This window comes from Diplotaxodon limnothrissa, linkage group LG16, assembly GCF_057381915.1.
Source record: "Diplotaxodon limnothrissa isolate DT_005_m linkage group LG16, D_limnothrissa_male_GT1.1, whole genome shotgun sequence".
Classification (NCBI taxonomy): Eukaryota; Metazoa; Chordata; class Actinopteri; order Cichliformes; family Cichlidae; genus Diplotaxodon; species Diplotaxodon limnothrissa.
In genome coordinates, this window is record NC_140611.1 from 7,271,835 (window position 1) to 7,287,690 (window position 15,856).

The 15,856-nt window shown below is 37.9% G+C and overlaps 1 protein-coding gene across 14 annotated transcripts in view; it reads left to right on the top strand.

Annotated features, from left to right (window-relative positions):
• Positions 1–3,279: 3,279 nt before the first annotated feature.
• The window catches only part of neb (nebulin), a 63,999-nt gene continuing 51,422 nt past the window's right edge, over positions 3,280–15,856 (top strand). For 13 of the 14 annotated variants that reach the window (XM_085375014.1, XM_085375001.1, XM_085375004.1 and 10 more), the window contains exons 1-21: positions 3,280–3,371; positions 4,122–4,222; positions 4,525–4,617; positions 7,347–7,391; positions 8,078–8,185; positions 8,328–8,435; positions 8,553–8,657; positions 8,753–8,857; positions 9,010–9,114; positions 11,814–11,918; positions 12,567–12,671; positions 12,763–12,870; positions 13,322–13,438; positions 13,776–13,877; positions 13,962–14,069; positions 14,160–14,264; positions 14,382–14,480; positions 14,994–15,098; positions 15,205–15,312; positions 15,407–15,520; positions 15,617–15,814. In XM_085375014.1, coding sequence (XP_085231140.1) covers positions 4,546–4,617; positions 7,347–7,391; positions 8,078–8,185; positions 8,328–8,435; positions 8,553–8,657; positions 8,753–8,857; positions 9,010–9,114; positions 11,814–11,918; positions 12,567–12,671; positions 12,763–12,870; positions 13,322–13,438; positions 13,776–13,877; positions 13,962–14,069; positions 14,160–14,264; positions 14,382–14,480; positions 14,994–15,098; positions 15,205–15,312; positions 15,407–15,520; positions 15,617–15,814 — 2,022 coding nt within the window. In that variant the 5' untranslated portion in view covers positions 3,280–3,371; positions 4,122–4,222; positions 4,525–4,545. The remainder of the gene's footprint in view (positions 3,372–4,121; positions 4,223–4,524; positions 4,618–7,346; positions 7,392–8,077; positions 8,186–8,327; positions 8,436–8,552; positions 8,658–8,752; positions 8,858–9,009; positions 9,115–11,813; positions 11,919–12,566; positions 12,672–12,762; positions 12,871–13,321; positions 13,439–13,775; positions 13,878–13,961; positions 14,070–14,159; positions 14,265–14,381; positions 14,481–14,993; positions 15,099–15,204; positions 15,313–15,406; positions 15,521–15,616; positions 15,815–15,856) is intronic. The other variant, XM_085375002.1, reaches the window with a different exon arrangement.

A 15,856-nucleotide genomic window follows, 5' to 3' on the forward strand; every position in this document is an offset into this window, starting at 1 on the left:
CAATTCCCGCAGAAGTGTGTTTGAAAGCTGGTACATTTTACAGGTACTGGGTTGGATCACCTTAGGTCTTCAAAACTGTCTTAATTCTTTGTGGCATTGATTCAACAAGGTGCTGAAAAATTCCGCAGAGGTTTTGTCAATATTAACATCACAGCATCACACAGCTGCTGCAGATTTGTCAGCTGTGGATCCATGATGCAAATCTGCAGTTCCACCACATTCGAAGGAGCTCCGATGGACTGAGATCTGGTGAATGTGGAGGCCATTTGAGTACAGTGAGCATACTGCAATATTCAAGAAACCAATTTGAGATTATCTGAGTTTTGTGAAAAGACACATTATCCTGTGCGAAACATCAAGATGGACATGGTCAGCAGCAACACTCAGGTAGGGGGCCCAAAGTGTGTCAGCCTGAACTATCTATTTAAGGCAGGATGGAGACATGTTTTCATGTTCTTTAAACCAAATTCTAATACACCAGAAATTGAGGCTCATCGGACAATATTTTTCCATTCTTCTTTTGTCTTGCTTTGGTGAGCCTCTGCAAAATGTAGCCTCCCCTTCCTGTTCTTCGCTCACAGGAGCTCCACCCGATGTAGTCTTCTGCTGTTTTAGTCCAGCTGCTTGAAGGCACTGTGTGTTCAGAGATGCTCTTATGCATAATTTGATTATAAAGACTGGTAATTGAGGTACTACTACCTTTTTATCAGTTTGAAGCAGACTGAGCGTTACTCTTTAACGTCTGGCATTAGAGAGACATTTTTTCACAGAAAACTGCAGCTCACTACATATCTTCTCTGTTTTAGACCATTCTCTATGGACCCTGAATGGTTGTGTGGGAAAATCCCAGTAGATCACAGTTTCTGAAATACACAGATCAGCCTATCTGGCACCTTTCTTCTTAATTCTGATGCTCTCTTTGTATTTCAGCAGGTCGTTTCTACCATGTCTATATGTCTCAGTACTTGTTACTACCACGTGAACGGCTAATTAGACATTTGTGTTAATGAGCAGTTGAACAGGTGGTCAGTGAGTGTCTTCACAACAATGATGCTAATATTGACTGTTCAATCATCAAAAAAGAATAAAAATTTTATTATTAAATCAGTCCAGCTCTTGCTTACAAGAACCAACCAGCTTATTGCATGTGTCTTATAGAGCTAGAAAAAGTAGGGTATATATATCATCATTTATACATTTTGATAGGTTATTATTTGTGATATCACCTGCATCTTTTTGGCAAAGTCCCTCTATGACTGACCATCTAGTTTAATTTTAAGCTCTTACCTCACTGGGCTTCATACTTATCCTAGGTGCTGGTGGTTTATCATTGACCCTTGGCAGTGTTTGTGTTGTAGCTGTCTGTCTTGCAGCTGTTGTGTTCTGGTTTCACTGGTCATCAGTCGTTTTTGTCCAATGACTATGCATCACATAGCCACCTCCTTGGGTGTCTTTGGCACTGGGATGGCAGAATCATAATTATCTTCGATGCACCATAAAATCTGAAATTTAAATAGTGCACACGCTTCCAAAAGAAACTGCAACTATTAAAACAGTTGTTTGTTGTTAGATTTAGAAAATCAATAAGAAACTATATTTAATAACTATATTTTGTTTTTCATTCTTCTCAGGAGCAATATATTTCACTCTATGGGGACAAGCAAGAAATATCCAAAATTTTAAAAAAAGTAAAAAAAAATCAGAACTTGGAACTGAAATATAAGGCCTAGAATATTTTTATCTGTCCTCATCAGATCCTGTATATACCATGGGTAGATATCTCTTGGGGTAACTGGAAAAGTGAGCTCACTCAAGTTGTTGTTTTGTTTTAGTTGCAGTGATGTTGGCAATGAGGACCAAGCAGCAAGCATCCAGTTCATAAGAGAATGGAGGGTCACCACCACTTTCGAGAGAGGCACACTGAGCGAGAGAGGAGATATTCAGCTGCTGCTGTCCATCTCGTCCTCGGGTAGCACCCTGCTCCTGGTGCAGTGAGTGAGAGTAATGATATAAAATACCAGAGCGATAGAGGCACATCATCTGAACAGAAAATGCAGGGTACTTCTTGGTCTTCTATACATTTACAGTGAATTGCTGTGTTAATTATAGCTACCACTGGACCTCAGCTGTATGGTTGAGGTCCAGAAATAGTTCTTGATTTATTTATAATAGCAAAATGCTTTTTTCTTTTTTGTTGCATGTGGCTCACACGACACCTGAGTGTTCTGTTGTACCGGCCTGGAAATTCACTGTTAAAAAAAGTACCAGCTGCTTCACCTTTGAGGTGCTAAACTATATTACTCTGTTTTATAGAATGAAAAAGGAGGACATCTAGAGCTGCCCCTGTGATGGCAGAAATATTGATTTCTTCTCTTGGTGTTTTTAACTTAATAGAAAGCAGTGGGCAGCTGGTGAATTGGCCATTACAGCTTACAGTTTAAGCATTAATTCAAACTTCCAAACAAGGTTTAAAATGTATTTTCAGCAATAGGAATTGCAATATTTTGCACTTTTATGGTTGTTCATGTTTTGAAAATGTCTTCATTTGATGTGCACAAAAACATGTGACAGTGAGGAATACAATGAATTTAAAAATCCTAAAACTGTTTTCATGGCAGTAAAACAGGAAAGATGTATTTTAAAGGATTGCAATGCAAAAAAATCATTTAAAAATATATTATTTAGATGTTCTCAGTCATAATTTCAATACATTAATCAAGTCTTTCTTAGACATTTTAATTTCTAAGAGGCTTATTTCTGATTCAAGGGGCATTGGTGGTGTAGTAGCAACACCTTCGAGTAGCTATTCATTTTTAATTTGTACTTTTTGGAGGCATATGCTCATTTCTTGGTTTGTATCCTCAGCTTGATGTTGACTTGGTTCTTAACAGGATGTAGTCAGCTCAGGATCAGCTGATGGATGACCTCAACAGATCTGACACTGAGAACCATGCTCTGCTTTAAGCTAGCCTTCTCCTCGCCGGCTCACGCCTTGGTCATACATACTTCCATATCTTTTACAGAAAATTGCTGCTTGTCAACATTACGTCTGTCACAAAGCCATTCGCACTGGGTAGCACTGTCACAGTCTGGCTTTACTTTTGTGTTCCTGAGACCCCACTGCCAGTGCCCACTGCCTTCCTCATAACTGTACCGCTGATGCATTACCCTCAACAGGTGCTCTTTTCTGAAAGGATCAGATAGGTATATTTAGATTTTGAAACTCGAGAGCAGTTCTCTGTGATTGGCTGTGTCAGCCACATGATAACCTGGGTAGAAACCGCAGCTGTGTGCTGTCGCCCAGCGTTTCTCTGGAGGGAAGCTGGGGAGGCTTTGGTGGCTTGGGAGACCAATAAACTTTAACATAACCGGTAAGCAAAGGAAAGGATACAAAAAACAACAAATATCCATGTTGTCTGCACCCTGCATGGCTTTCCATCTGCTTGGAGATCCATATTTTCCATCCTTGGCTGCCATCTGGATCCAAGAATACCCTGCTGAGGAATAAGGAGTGTGAACAATCTTTTACACATTGAAGGAGTAACCAAACAATCCAGAACTACAAGACTCTCCAAGTCACTTGAGACAAGGCCATCTTTTGGATGTATCTGAAATTTCAGCAGGAGTCTGAATCTTTTTGTTTTCTTTCCATAGTCTCTGAAGCTTTCTGGCTTTTTCATCCTTCTACCTCTATGATTCTGGCGATTTCTTTAGTTCTTTTGCAGAGAAAATATAGATATATTAATACAAAGGGAGAGCATCCATGTACTAAAAAAGGTAGTTAGTATGCAATCCTATATTTAACCTGCAGCCTCAGAAGGTATTGCATCTCCATTTGCTAAACAGAGTCAGCCAATCAGGCTGTGGCATTAGCTTACATGTCAAATAGCTGGAGCGCTGTTGGACAGCTGTCGCCAACCTTCAGCCAGGAGGCACAGTCCTTTGAACTGTGTTGTAGCACATAAGGGAGGAAGGGTGGCAGTCACATATTCAAAAATCAGATGCCTATTAAAATTAGTCAGTGTCTCACCTATTACAGTAAACTCTGCAGATCTCCCTGTTTAATTATTCATTGAATAAGTTGTAAAGTGTTTTACACATTGTGTTATTGTTTTGTTTAGGAATTGGGCAAATCACAGAGTTGGACTGTCAGTTTGAGGCCCTGTTGGATGGAAAGTGAAGCTTCCTTACTGTCAGAGATTACTGCGAGACACCTTTGCTGGTATGGCAAGGACATTGTTTAAACGCCAATATGCTGCTGTTATAGTTTATATATATGTTTACATAAATATTACATATACAAAAAGAGGAGGGTTGAAATATCCCTGGTGTAGCCGTCCTATCTTCTCTAAGTCCCATTATATCCCATTTAAAATTTTTGATTTTATTTTGAAAGAACACGTAGAACATTTATGTTTCACTACACTGTGGTGTTTTTTTTTTAAATTTATATATATATGTATATATATATATTACTCCCTCAGAGTAACGCATACCTGAAAATGTGATCTGTGTTTTGTGTAGAATCTCTCAAATCGTCTCAAAATGACAGAAATTGTAGAGGAATATGAAGAATATGAGGAGGAGGAGGAGGAGGAGGAGGAGGTTGTGGAAAGGGTAAGTGGATCCCTTTTTAATTGCACATGTAACTAAATCCTAAAGTACTCTTGTTGCATTTTTTATATTTTGGCTTTTGATCTGGATAATAGAACTTCAGCTGTGATATCATTTAATACATTTAAGTGTGGGATCTCCAAGTCCAGTGGAAGGCCCTATGAATAGTTTGGTTAGTGACGATACCTCTTACAGTCAGCAGTTCATGGAGGGAGACATACATGACTGCTGGTATATCCTGTTTCAGATGGACTCCTTCTGATGGCCTGGATTGCCCTTAACAGTCAATTATGGAAAAATAGTTCTATTAATTATATAATGTTGCATTTTATTTGTGTCCTTTTGGCATTGCAAATACCTTTACTTGAGCCTTTGACATATGCCAGACAGCAACACATGTAAAGCAGATGTAATCGTACAAGTCTGACATGTAAAGTGACTTTTTTCCATAGATCCCAGCATTTGATTTCACTACACTGCTTGAGGAGGAATATATATTGCAATGATCTATTTGCACCTAAATCCCCATAGCGTCCCTCCTGTGTATGATAGACACGCAAAGATTGGATTACATGCAGTTTGGGGGTGTGCCAGTTTCTGGAAGTTACTATTTTCCCATGTGAAATATTTCTCCAGATTGAGTGCTCACATCCCCCATGATTTCATCACAGTTTTGCTGCTTTTAGAGTCCCTTTTGTCCCTTTACATTCTCTGTGACAGTGTCTGATGGAAGAGTGAAAGCAGAAGGCTAACATTTAATCCCATATTTCCTGGTGAACTAGGATTAAAGTTAGCCTGGTATTTGTTCAAACTTAATATTGCTGATATCTTATAGGGGAGTCTGAATGACTGCTCTTGGTTGTCAGAATATCCAAACCAAGCAAACATTTTTTAAAAAATCATTTAACTCCCATATAACATATCAACTGTTTCAAACAGATTTACTACCTTTTGTGAAGAGATGTAAATCGTTTGGGAGGTAGGAAAGATAATTACGCTCAAAATCAATACACTCTGATTTCACTAGAACTTTCATCTGTACTGCGGAGAAAAGATGCATTGTTTTCAATAAAATGTAAGATGGCTTCGTATTTAATTTACAGAATGGGGAGAAACATAGTGCTGTCCAGGTCAGACATAAAACATATGATTAGTTTAATACATAATACATAAACATTGAAAAACTCATTATTTAAGTTATTTCTTTTCAAATTTCTTACTTGTTTCTATGTCATAATAATAATAAACGCTAAAAAGGAAAAAAAAAATGACTTCAATTCTCAGGTCATTAAGGAGCAAAGTGTACAGTTCTCTATCTGGCATTCAGGCAAATTTAGAAATGGACTTCTGGAGCATGTTGGCAGAGAGTGGAGGAAGGAGGAAAGGGAGGGGAGAAAATTAGACGGGCCACTGTGCTGTAAATCAGCCCCTGATAGGCTGGAACAGGTTAATATCACAGTGCTAGAAATTCGCTTATGGGAGGTGGATGCGTGGAAGAATGTGGCCTGCAGACAAGGAGTGTTTTTGCATTGAACTGTAGGGATGCTTAGTTACAGTGGTTCATCTACACCTATGGTTCTCTCCTGTCTGAGAGATTCATATACTGAAGCCGCTTACGAATGTTGATAAAAACGATTGAGATGTTCTTTCTCAGCTCTGGCTTTTCTTTCATTTAACCTAAATTTTAAGGTCTCTTGTCTCTTAATGTTCAACCTTATGTTATGTAAACGCTCTTCATCCTAAGAAGAAGGAAGTTAGAAATTAGAAGTGCTATTCCTGGATGGGGATGTATGTGAGAGGCTGTCAGTGACTAAGTCGTCACTAGAAATTACATTTAAAAATTCACATTTGCATTTTTACAAAAAGTTAAAAGAAAACCCTCTAAATTCTAAATTAACTGAGGTGAGTGGGACTTTTCTTTTATTTAGTGTATTTATATGTAAGCCTCAGAAACTAAATACAGCACCCCCGCATTATATTAAGTTGAAGGTAGAACGCTCTTTGGTGAGATATTTCAAAATCCGAGCTAACAGAATAAAAACATCCTGTATAAATTGATTTTGTTAGAGCTAAATTGTGGGGCTTTTTTCTTGTTTTTTTCTTGTTTTGTTGTTTGGCTGAATCAGTGCTTTAAACCCATAAGACCTATGTGTGAACAGCCGTGGAGATTACAAAGCTGTCCAAACAGCTTGTGTACTGTTGTGTCCTGTAGCAACTGATAACAAAAGCATTTGTATATGAAATAACAAATAAGAATAGAACAGTTGTCATGTGAGTATGCAGTGTTTTTAGACTTGGTCAGACGATCAAAGATTCAGGCTGTTCGGGCTCACATAGAATATTAATGCTTCTTTATCCTCTGTTTAAAATAAGCTTAATTAGACAGCAGCCATACTATTTTCACCTTTGGAAATTTTGCCCCTCCTTTAGGTGACTCTATTTGAGTGGACCGGTGATAAGTAGGTTACACCAAAAATCCCCGATGACAACCACCTCTGTTTCTACTTATTAGCCTGCCTGGGGGCATTTGCTAGAACAGCTGCTAACACGATACAGTGTAGAGTGATTTCTTACTCGTAGTGCTGAAAGTGGCAGTGGCAGTAATTGATGAATGCCAGAGCTGTGGAAAAATCACCCTCAATCCAAACAAATATTTTGCTGTTTCTCCCATAATCTGTCCTGGAAATTTTGAAAAACCAGAGTGTTTCCTATATTTGTAATATGTTGAGCAGATTTCAACGACGACTGTCACTGAGCACAAGACTCAGTTCTTACAGGTAAAACACCTCCTCCCAGGCACAACGGTTCAAGCAGGGCAGGAGACCCTTGTCTCCCATGGCTTATGGTGCATCCCCCTTCTTTCCTGCATGTGTATATAGAGTATAGATAATGTGCTGTCTTGTTTGGCTTTGGCAGGTTTTTAGAGCTAAATAATAAGTTAAATATGTTAAGATTCAGCATTTTTACTAAGACAACACATGGCTTTTGTAATTTGGTTTCCTGCAGCTTTGCTGGCCAACAAATATAATATGGTAGTGTAACCTTTGTGGATATGTGCTGCTCAATGTTGTGTTGCATGCAAGTCATTTAAAATGTAGGTGTAAGTGCTTGCCTTGGGTTTGTCTTTCATTCATTTACATTTCAGCAGGCGTAACCTTAGTATACAAAATCTCCATTGTCCAAATAGAATAAATCATTGATGATTAAATAATTTCACTAACTCGAGGTGAGTAATTAGAGCAGTGGGAATCCTGCTTCATATTGAAAATATCAGATCATTGTCCAGTCGACACATTTGCATTGAAGTGTAATTAAATATCTAGAAGTTTGCTTTTTGAAAGTATCACCAGTCCTTTTGCTTTCCCTGTCGTTTTCCTTCCTGGCAATTCCCCCTACCGTAATCAATAAAACGAGATCCATGTGTTAGTTTGGTCTTTAATTGTATTCTTCTGTCCTCTCCCAGTCTGGCTTGCCCACCAGGAAAGTAAGGAAGAAGGTCAAGGTGGATACTTCCAAGTTCATGACTCCATACCTGGCCCATAGCCAGAAGATGCTGGAGCAGTTCAGCCACGTAAGAAACAAGTTTGAGTTTTTATTTGCATGTATATATACACATTTATTTGACTTTTTACTTGCTTTTACTTGTTGGTTGTTTTCCTGCTTTGTATGACATTAATTACTTACTTAAATTTTATGACCGTTGTCCCTGACAGAATAAGTATCGCCAGGCTTATGAAATGTCCAAAGGGACACCTCCTGCCATCGTTACTGATACGCCTGAAATGATTCGTATCAGGAAGGCCCAGGAGCAGCTTAGCGAGGTACTCTTTAAGATATGATGAATACACTATAAAACATAAAAATATGCCTCTGGTCTCAAATATGATTGGATCTTGCTTTACTGAGGAATAATTTGAAATAACACGCATTATCTTCAGGTTAAATACCGTATGGAGGGAAACAAAGCTCGGACAACCAGCTTGTACGACGGTGAAGCAAGAGAGATTGCCCACGTCAAGCATGTATCTGAGCTGATCAGCAAGGTAAGTTACCCAAATCTCCCAACATACAAAGAGAATGAATAAATATGACGTTAATGCTGATTGTATAACACAAATGCTGTTGTTATCTCTTATAGGTTCTGTACAGACAGAAGTGGGATGAGACCAAGGACAGGTACCTGCTGCCTCCTGATGCTCCTGAGCTGGTTCAGGCTGTGAAGAATGCTGCTAACTACAGCAAAGTAAGTCCAGTGTAGCATTCAAGGGCTGACTTTTAAGTCCAAAGTTTTAAAAAAAATTCCAAATTACATAATTGCATAATTTAACAATTCTATAATATCTGTTAAAATGTTTTATATTCACGTAGTAAGTGATAACGTTACACCTTGTTCAGAAACTTTATACCGAGGCCTGGGATGAAGATAAGACCATGTACTACCCCTACAGTGACAGTCCTGAGCTCCGTAGGGTGGCCAAGGCTCAGGAGGTCCTTAGTGATGTAAGTAAAATTTATTATCTATATCTGTCGTGTTATTCAGACTTTCAATGTGTGTTTGTGGTTATTATATCTGCAAAAAACAAAAACAAAAAAAACACTGTATTGAGCCAGCCTCTGCTTTAATGTGTCTGTTTTGATATGTCTTATAATATGATATATACTATATTATAAGTTGTTAATTCTTCAAATCTATACATTTTAACTATCTCTGCATCATTAAATTGCTTTTTGAAAGAACAAAAACATTTTATACAGACAAATAAAATTACGCAAATTATAACATAGAATTACACCACCTAGAGCTTTCTATTTTAGACAGTTACTAGTGTTATTTCTTGTAGTGTTACAAGACAATTGACAATTACCACACTGTTAATTACAAAACACGTATGGTGTGTGTAAAGATGTTGAAATGTTCCTCTCAGTGTCCACTTGTTTGTGCTGACTCGGATGTGTCATACATCACAGTTTAACTTACATTTAGGACAATTTACAATTAGAGCCCAACTGATATGAGATATACAGAAGAGGACTAGGGTCACTGGGGAAAAAAAGTGGGCACATCATTTTTTTTTTCTTTTCCAGAATTCTGAGGAAAATGTCAGAATTCTGAGATTAACCTCAGAATTCTGACTTTTTTTCTCAGAATTCTGAATATTTTCTCAGAATTTTGACTTTTTTCTTGGAATTCTAACTTTTTTCTCAGAATTTTTTTTTCTTAGAATTCTGACTTTTTTCTTAGAATTCTGACTTTTCTCTTAGAATTCTGAGATTAGTCAGAATTCTGATTTTTTTTCGCAGAATTCTGACTTTTTTCTCGGAATTCTGACTTTTTTCTTGGAATTCTGAGATTAAAGTCAGAATTCTGAGATTAGTCAGAATTCTGACTTTTTTCACAGAATTATTTTTTCTTAGAATTCTGACTTTTTTCTTAGAATTCTGAGATTAGTCAGAATTCTGTTTTTCCCCCTCAGAATTCTGACTTTTTTTCTCAGAATCTTGACTTTTTTTCTCAGAATTCTGACTTTTTTTCTTAGAATTCTGACTTTTTTCACAGAATCATTTTTTCTTAGAATTCTGACTTTTTTCTTAGAATTCTGAGATTAGTCAGAATTCTGTTTTTTTCCCCTCAGAATTCTGACTTTTTTCTCAGAATTTTGACTTTTTTTCTCAGAATTCTGACTTTTTTTCTTAGAATTCTGACTTTTTTCACAGAATTCTGAGATTAAAGTCAGCATTCTCACTTTTCTTCTTAGAATTCTGACTTTTTTCACAGAATTCTGAGTTTTTTCTCAGAATTCCAACTTTAATCTCAGAATTCTAGAAAAGAAGAAAAAAAGACATGCCCGCTCCCCCCCCCCCCCCCCCCCCCCTCTCTTAGAATTCTGACTTTAATCTCAGAATTCTGACTTTTCTCTTAGAATTCTGACTTTAATCTCAGAATTCTGAGTTTTTTCTCAGAATTCCAACTTTAATCTCAGAATTCTAGAAAAGAAGAAAAAAAGACATGCCCGCTCCCCCCCCCCCCCCCCCCCCCCCTCTTAGAATTCTGACTTTAATCTCAGAATTCTGACTTTTTTCTTAGAATTCTGAGATTAGTCAGAATTCTGTTTTTCCCCCTCAGAATTCTGACTTTTTTTCTCAGAATCTTGACTTTTTTTCTCAGAATTCTGACTTTTTTTCTTAGAATTCTGACTTTTTTCACAGAATCATTTTTTCTTAGAATTCTGACTTTTTTCTTAGAATTCTGAGATTAGTCAGAATTCTGTTTTTTTCCCCTCAGAATTCTGACTTTTTTCTCAGAATTTTGACTTTTTTTCTCAGAATTCTGACTTTTTTTCTTAGAATTCTGACTTTTTTCACAGAATTTTGACTTTTTTTCTCAGAATTCTGAGATTAAAGTCAGCATTCTCACTTTTCTTCTTAGAATTCTGACTTTTTTCACAGAATTCTGACTTTAATCTCAGAATTCTAGAAAAGAAGAAAAAAAGACATGCCCGCTCCCCCCCCCCCGGTTGCCCTAATCCTCTTCCGTACTAATCCTCTTCCGTACAGATAGGATCACAAAGTATCGATCTGATACTTTTTGACCTTATCCTCTATCAGTGACGATGATACTTGGTGATGACCAAGATTTAAGAATCGGCCAGTATTTTTTTCTTTCAGACACAGGAAAAAATTTTCTCCAACATTCGTTGTGTGTTGTTACATATGAGTTGTTATTAAGATAATATGTGACTGCAGTTTAAAGATAATAATATTTTAGTGCCATGACAAGTCGCGTAACAAAACCTTACGCTCTGCTCAGATCAGCTGGTTGGTGTGATTGTGCTGTTCCAAACACGTTGCTAACAAGGAAGTTGCAGAGCGCCCTCTGGTGATAAGATAGAAAAGACTCAAAACTCGTAATATCGTTGGAGGGTGTTTCCTCCATCTCTTAATGTTTTAATTTGATTATATCGGTAAATACCTAATATTGAAAATTATATATCGTGCATGGTGCTATATCAGGTCAAGCTCTTATTACAGCTGTTATCTGTACGTCTCCTTCCTCTTGGGTTCTGTGTTGTTAAACTTTTTTCCCGATGCATGGAAATTACCAGTCTATTTAGGTAGAGGCAAACTGTGCATGAAAGTCAGGTATTGATGTTGACGAACTGAGCGTCTTAGTAAATGTTAACTCCTGTTGTGATTGACAGGTTCACTATAAGAAGGGCCACCATGAGCGCAAGGCTAAGTATACTTCCTTGCCTGATCCTCCTGAATTGGAGCTGGCCAAGAGAGTGTCCCAACAGCGCAGTGATGTAAGTAACAATTTTAAATCAAACAAAAACCAATATCACTGAGGTAGATATACTGATGAATTTTTCTTGTCATTAAGCTATAAATATACATAGATCAGATATTTAAGTCCACAAACTCTTACTGAAAGCAATGTTCAGTGCTTTCAGTTAATAAGAGTAGAGGAGTATGCACTACAGACAGTGAGCAGTGATTGGGGCAGTGCAGTTTTAGTTTAGATCAAAATCCAAAATACCATAAATTCAATATGAGACCAGTACACAATTATTTAATCCATTGTATAGTCTATCCATCTATCTGTATAGTGCATCTGTTTTCGCTAGACTCATCAACTTTTCTAGGATTAACAGTGTTCATCCCCTAACTAGACATGGGAGTAATAAATATCTTTGCTTATTTTAGAGTCAGAAAACTGGGCCTTGCACAGTGTAAGCACTGAAGCAGGAGCCCCAGACACCAACCAACCCTGAGAAAGGGATCAGTCCACCTGCTCTCTGATATTAGTAGCAACACTAAGCTGGGTGGGAGAGGCTAACAATGACAGGAATTCCAATCATTCCTAATGTGTTTATATAAACATATGAGATTTATTCATTTGTCCTTTAATAAAAAAAAACCTTCTTATGTTAATTGCCATCTTTTCCTCACAGCTTAAGTACAAGGAAGATTACAATAAAAATGTAAAGGGTCAGTGGTGTGAGACTCCTTACTTCGACGTGGCGACTGCCAGGGTGGCAATGGAGAACCTCAGCGACGTAAGAATTCACTATTTAAAGGAAAGGATTTCAGATTTCTGCTTTTCTTTGTCCTTTTTCTGTACATAACTGTTGTGTGTTTTCCTTTCAGAGAAGATACACGCAACATTATGAGAATACAAAAGACCAAATTTATTTCATGCAAACAGAAACACCCACTTATGATGCAAACAAGAAGGCTCGTATTGCTGCTAGTGAGGTAAGCGCGAAAACACGCACAAACACAAAGGTAACACAGTATTTTTATAGGCCCGATCTCATGCGGAAGACACGACAGAGAGTTGACCCATGTCTCAGAGCAGTGTGTGAGTCAAGAGACTCAGTCCACTCTGACGCAGGGATACACTGTATTGTGCCCACACTGCATGACTGAGAGATCCACATTTGGTTTACTGTCACCATGCACATTACTTTACTAGCACGCAGGAATAAAATGCGAGTCTGTGTGACAAAGCTTTTCAGTTGCTCTGCACCTCATAGCCACCCACACGTTCACACACAGGGGAAACATGCATCGTTTTCAAGAAATGCGAAAGACACACTTCTTAGCTGGCCAAGCAACTGTGCCATCATTTTGAACCATGTGAACACACCTCATTATCACACTTTCCTCTCTTTTTTTACTCACAGTGATCTGTTTCTGTCTTTAGGTCCAATACAAGAAGGAGTATGAGAAGAAAAAAGCACAGTCTGACTACAACACGCTCCCCGCCACAGAGAATCCTCTATTGAGGCAGCTCAGATATGCTGGCACTATCCTCAGTGATGTAGGTGTTTAAAAAGCCCTGTGCAGAAAGTTTATTTTTCTTCTGTGACAAAAGATAGACCTTTTGCCTTTTCAGGAAAACTAAATTATAAAATCTTAGGCGGTTGTTTAATTATTGCTTAAATTACCGGGCCAATTGCCCTGTTATTGTTGGGATAGAGTCCAGCCCCTCCCCACGACCCTGAATTGGATAAGTGGAAGTGAAATACATAGTGTTTGCTTGTTGTTTGCAATTACTCTCCTGTAGTTTTTCCTGTACCACAAGTATGTATGTAGCTGCTCATATATTTTTTTTATCGTTGTTTGACTTTGTTTTGTTTTTGCCATTTCCTTTCCAGAAAGTATATAAGGCTAGCTATGAGAAATCCAGGGGTTTCAGCATCAACTACTGTGACACGCCCAAGTTTCAGATGGACTCAGTACTTAAGCAGTTCTCTGATGTAAGAGAGCTCGTTGAGTTAAAATTTCTTTGAATATGAACCACTTATGTTTCTCTTTTAACACACGTTTTGATTTTCTTTTAGGCACATTACAAAAATAAGTATGAAAATGAGGTGAAGGGCCACTACATTGGAAGCTATGAGGACCTTTATATGCTTCACTGCCAGAAAGTCGAGGAAATGAAAAATGAGGTTTGTGCATTAAAAAATTTGAGCATGTATTAATATATTCCTCATCAAGCCTTTCCTCATAACACAATATTTACTTTTTGTATTTCACAGCAACTATATAAATCTGATTATGAAGACATTAAAACTAGATGCTTCTTTCCTCAAACACTTACGCCTGAATACGAAGCTGGGAAGAAACTTCATCAATGCAACGATGTGAGTAGTCGCTGATTATAAAACTGTTCTTTGCAATAAAATGGATCCAGGTTCTTTTTGGATTTCTTATATGTATATGGACAATTATTATTTTTGTTTTGATCCTTTGGTTTTCAGAAAGTTTACCGGCAACATCCAGACACAGTGAAATTTACACAAGTGGTGGATTCACCAGTTCAAGTTCAAGCCGCCATCAACGCCAAACAGCTAAGTGACGTATGTACCTTTTTTGGACCACTTCCTCTTGGTGCTAATGTAGGAAAGTCTAGAATTTAAACTGGTACAGTAAAGCTAACAAACACGCACTGAACATTTAGGTGATACCTGCATATAATAGTAACATTAATGTGACTATTTTGTTTTCTCGGTGTCCATTTATGGCCTGGAATTCTTGCAATCACCAGCTTGTGTCAATCCAATTCTCCTAGATATGCAGATCACCTTTAAATTTGCTCAATCATCTATGAAGCCCAGCTGTCTTTCTATGGGCGCCATGGAAACTGGAGAGCCATTTCTCTGTAGTATAAATAGAAACAAGCATTCAGTTGGCCCAGAATAAACCCTGTGATCAGACAGGGGTTGGGGAGGTGGAGAAAGCAACTGTCACCATCTCTGAGCCCTGATAGCACACTACTGCCCTCCAGTGACAGAAAGTCAAATAACAGCTTATCAGAAAATATACCCTGAGCAGTACTGACACAATAATATTACCATTTTGTTCTTCTGCAGTTAAACTACAAGGCAAAGTACGAGGAAATAAAAATGAAGAACAGTCTACCCCCAGACTACCCCTTCTTCATTCAGTCCAGAGTTAACGCTTTTAACCTCAGTGATGTAAGTAACTGCGATATTTGCATATCTCTAAAATTTAACTCGTATCAGCTTTGATTTCTCATACTGTCGATTTCAATTTCCTGAATGGCACACTTTCTTCTTGCAGAACTGCTATAAGTATGATTGGGAGAAAACCAAAGCGAAAAAGTTTGAGATCAAAGGGGATACCATCTCAATCCTTGCTGCCCGTGCTCACACAAACGCCATCAGTGATGTAAGTATCCTACTTCAACAACTGCTTCAACAGATAAATTACCTGCAGTACCTGTTATGTATTCTAATCCATGATAAATTCTGTTCATTACTAGGTTAAATATAAAAAGGAGTATGAGAAGAACAAGGGAAAGATGGTTGGAGCCCTCAGTATTAACGACGATCCGAAGATGCTGCACTCTGTCCATCTGGCCAAAATCCAGAGTGATGTAAGTTATTAGTTGATGTCATATTTTTAATAAATATTAATTTATGGGGGTTAAAAAGAAGGGCAACTGAGTAATCTCTTGTTTATATCTTCACAGCGTGAATACAAAAAAGACTATGAAAAAGTAAAGACCAAGTATCATACACCACTGGATATGTTGTCAGTCACCTTGGCTAAGAAATCCCAGGCAATTTCCAGCATGGCTGGTTACAGGAGCATCAGCACCAACTATTTCCTTCCACCTGACAGCATCCTGCTGGATCTGGCCAAGAAAGCCAACGTTATCCAGAGTGATGTAAGTCCAAACAGACTTTAGAGACTCCAACTGCTCAGTTTT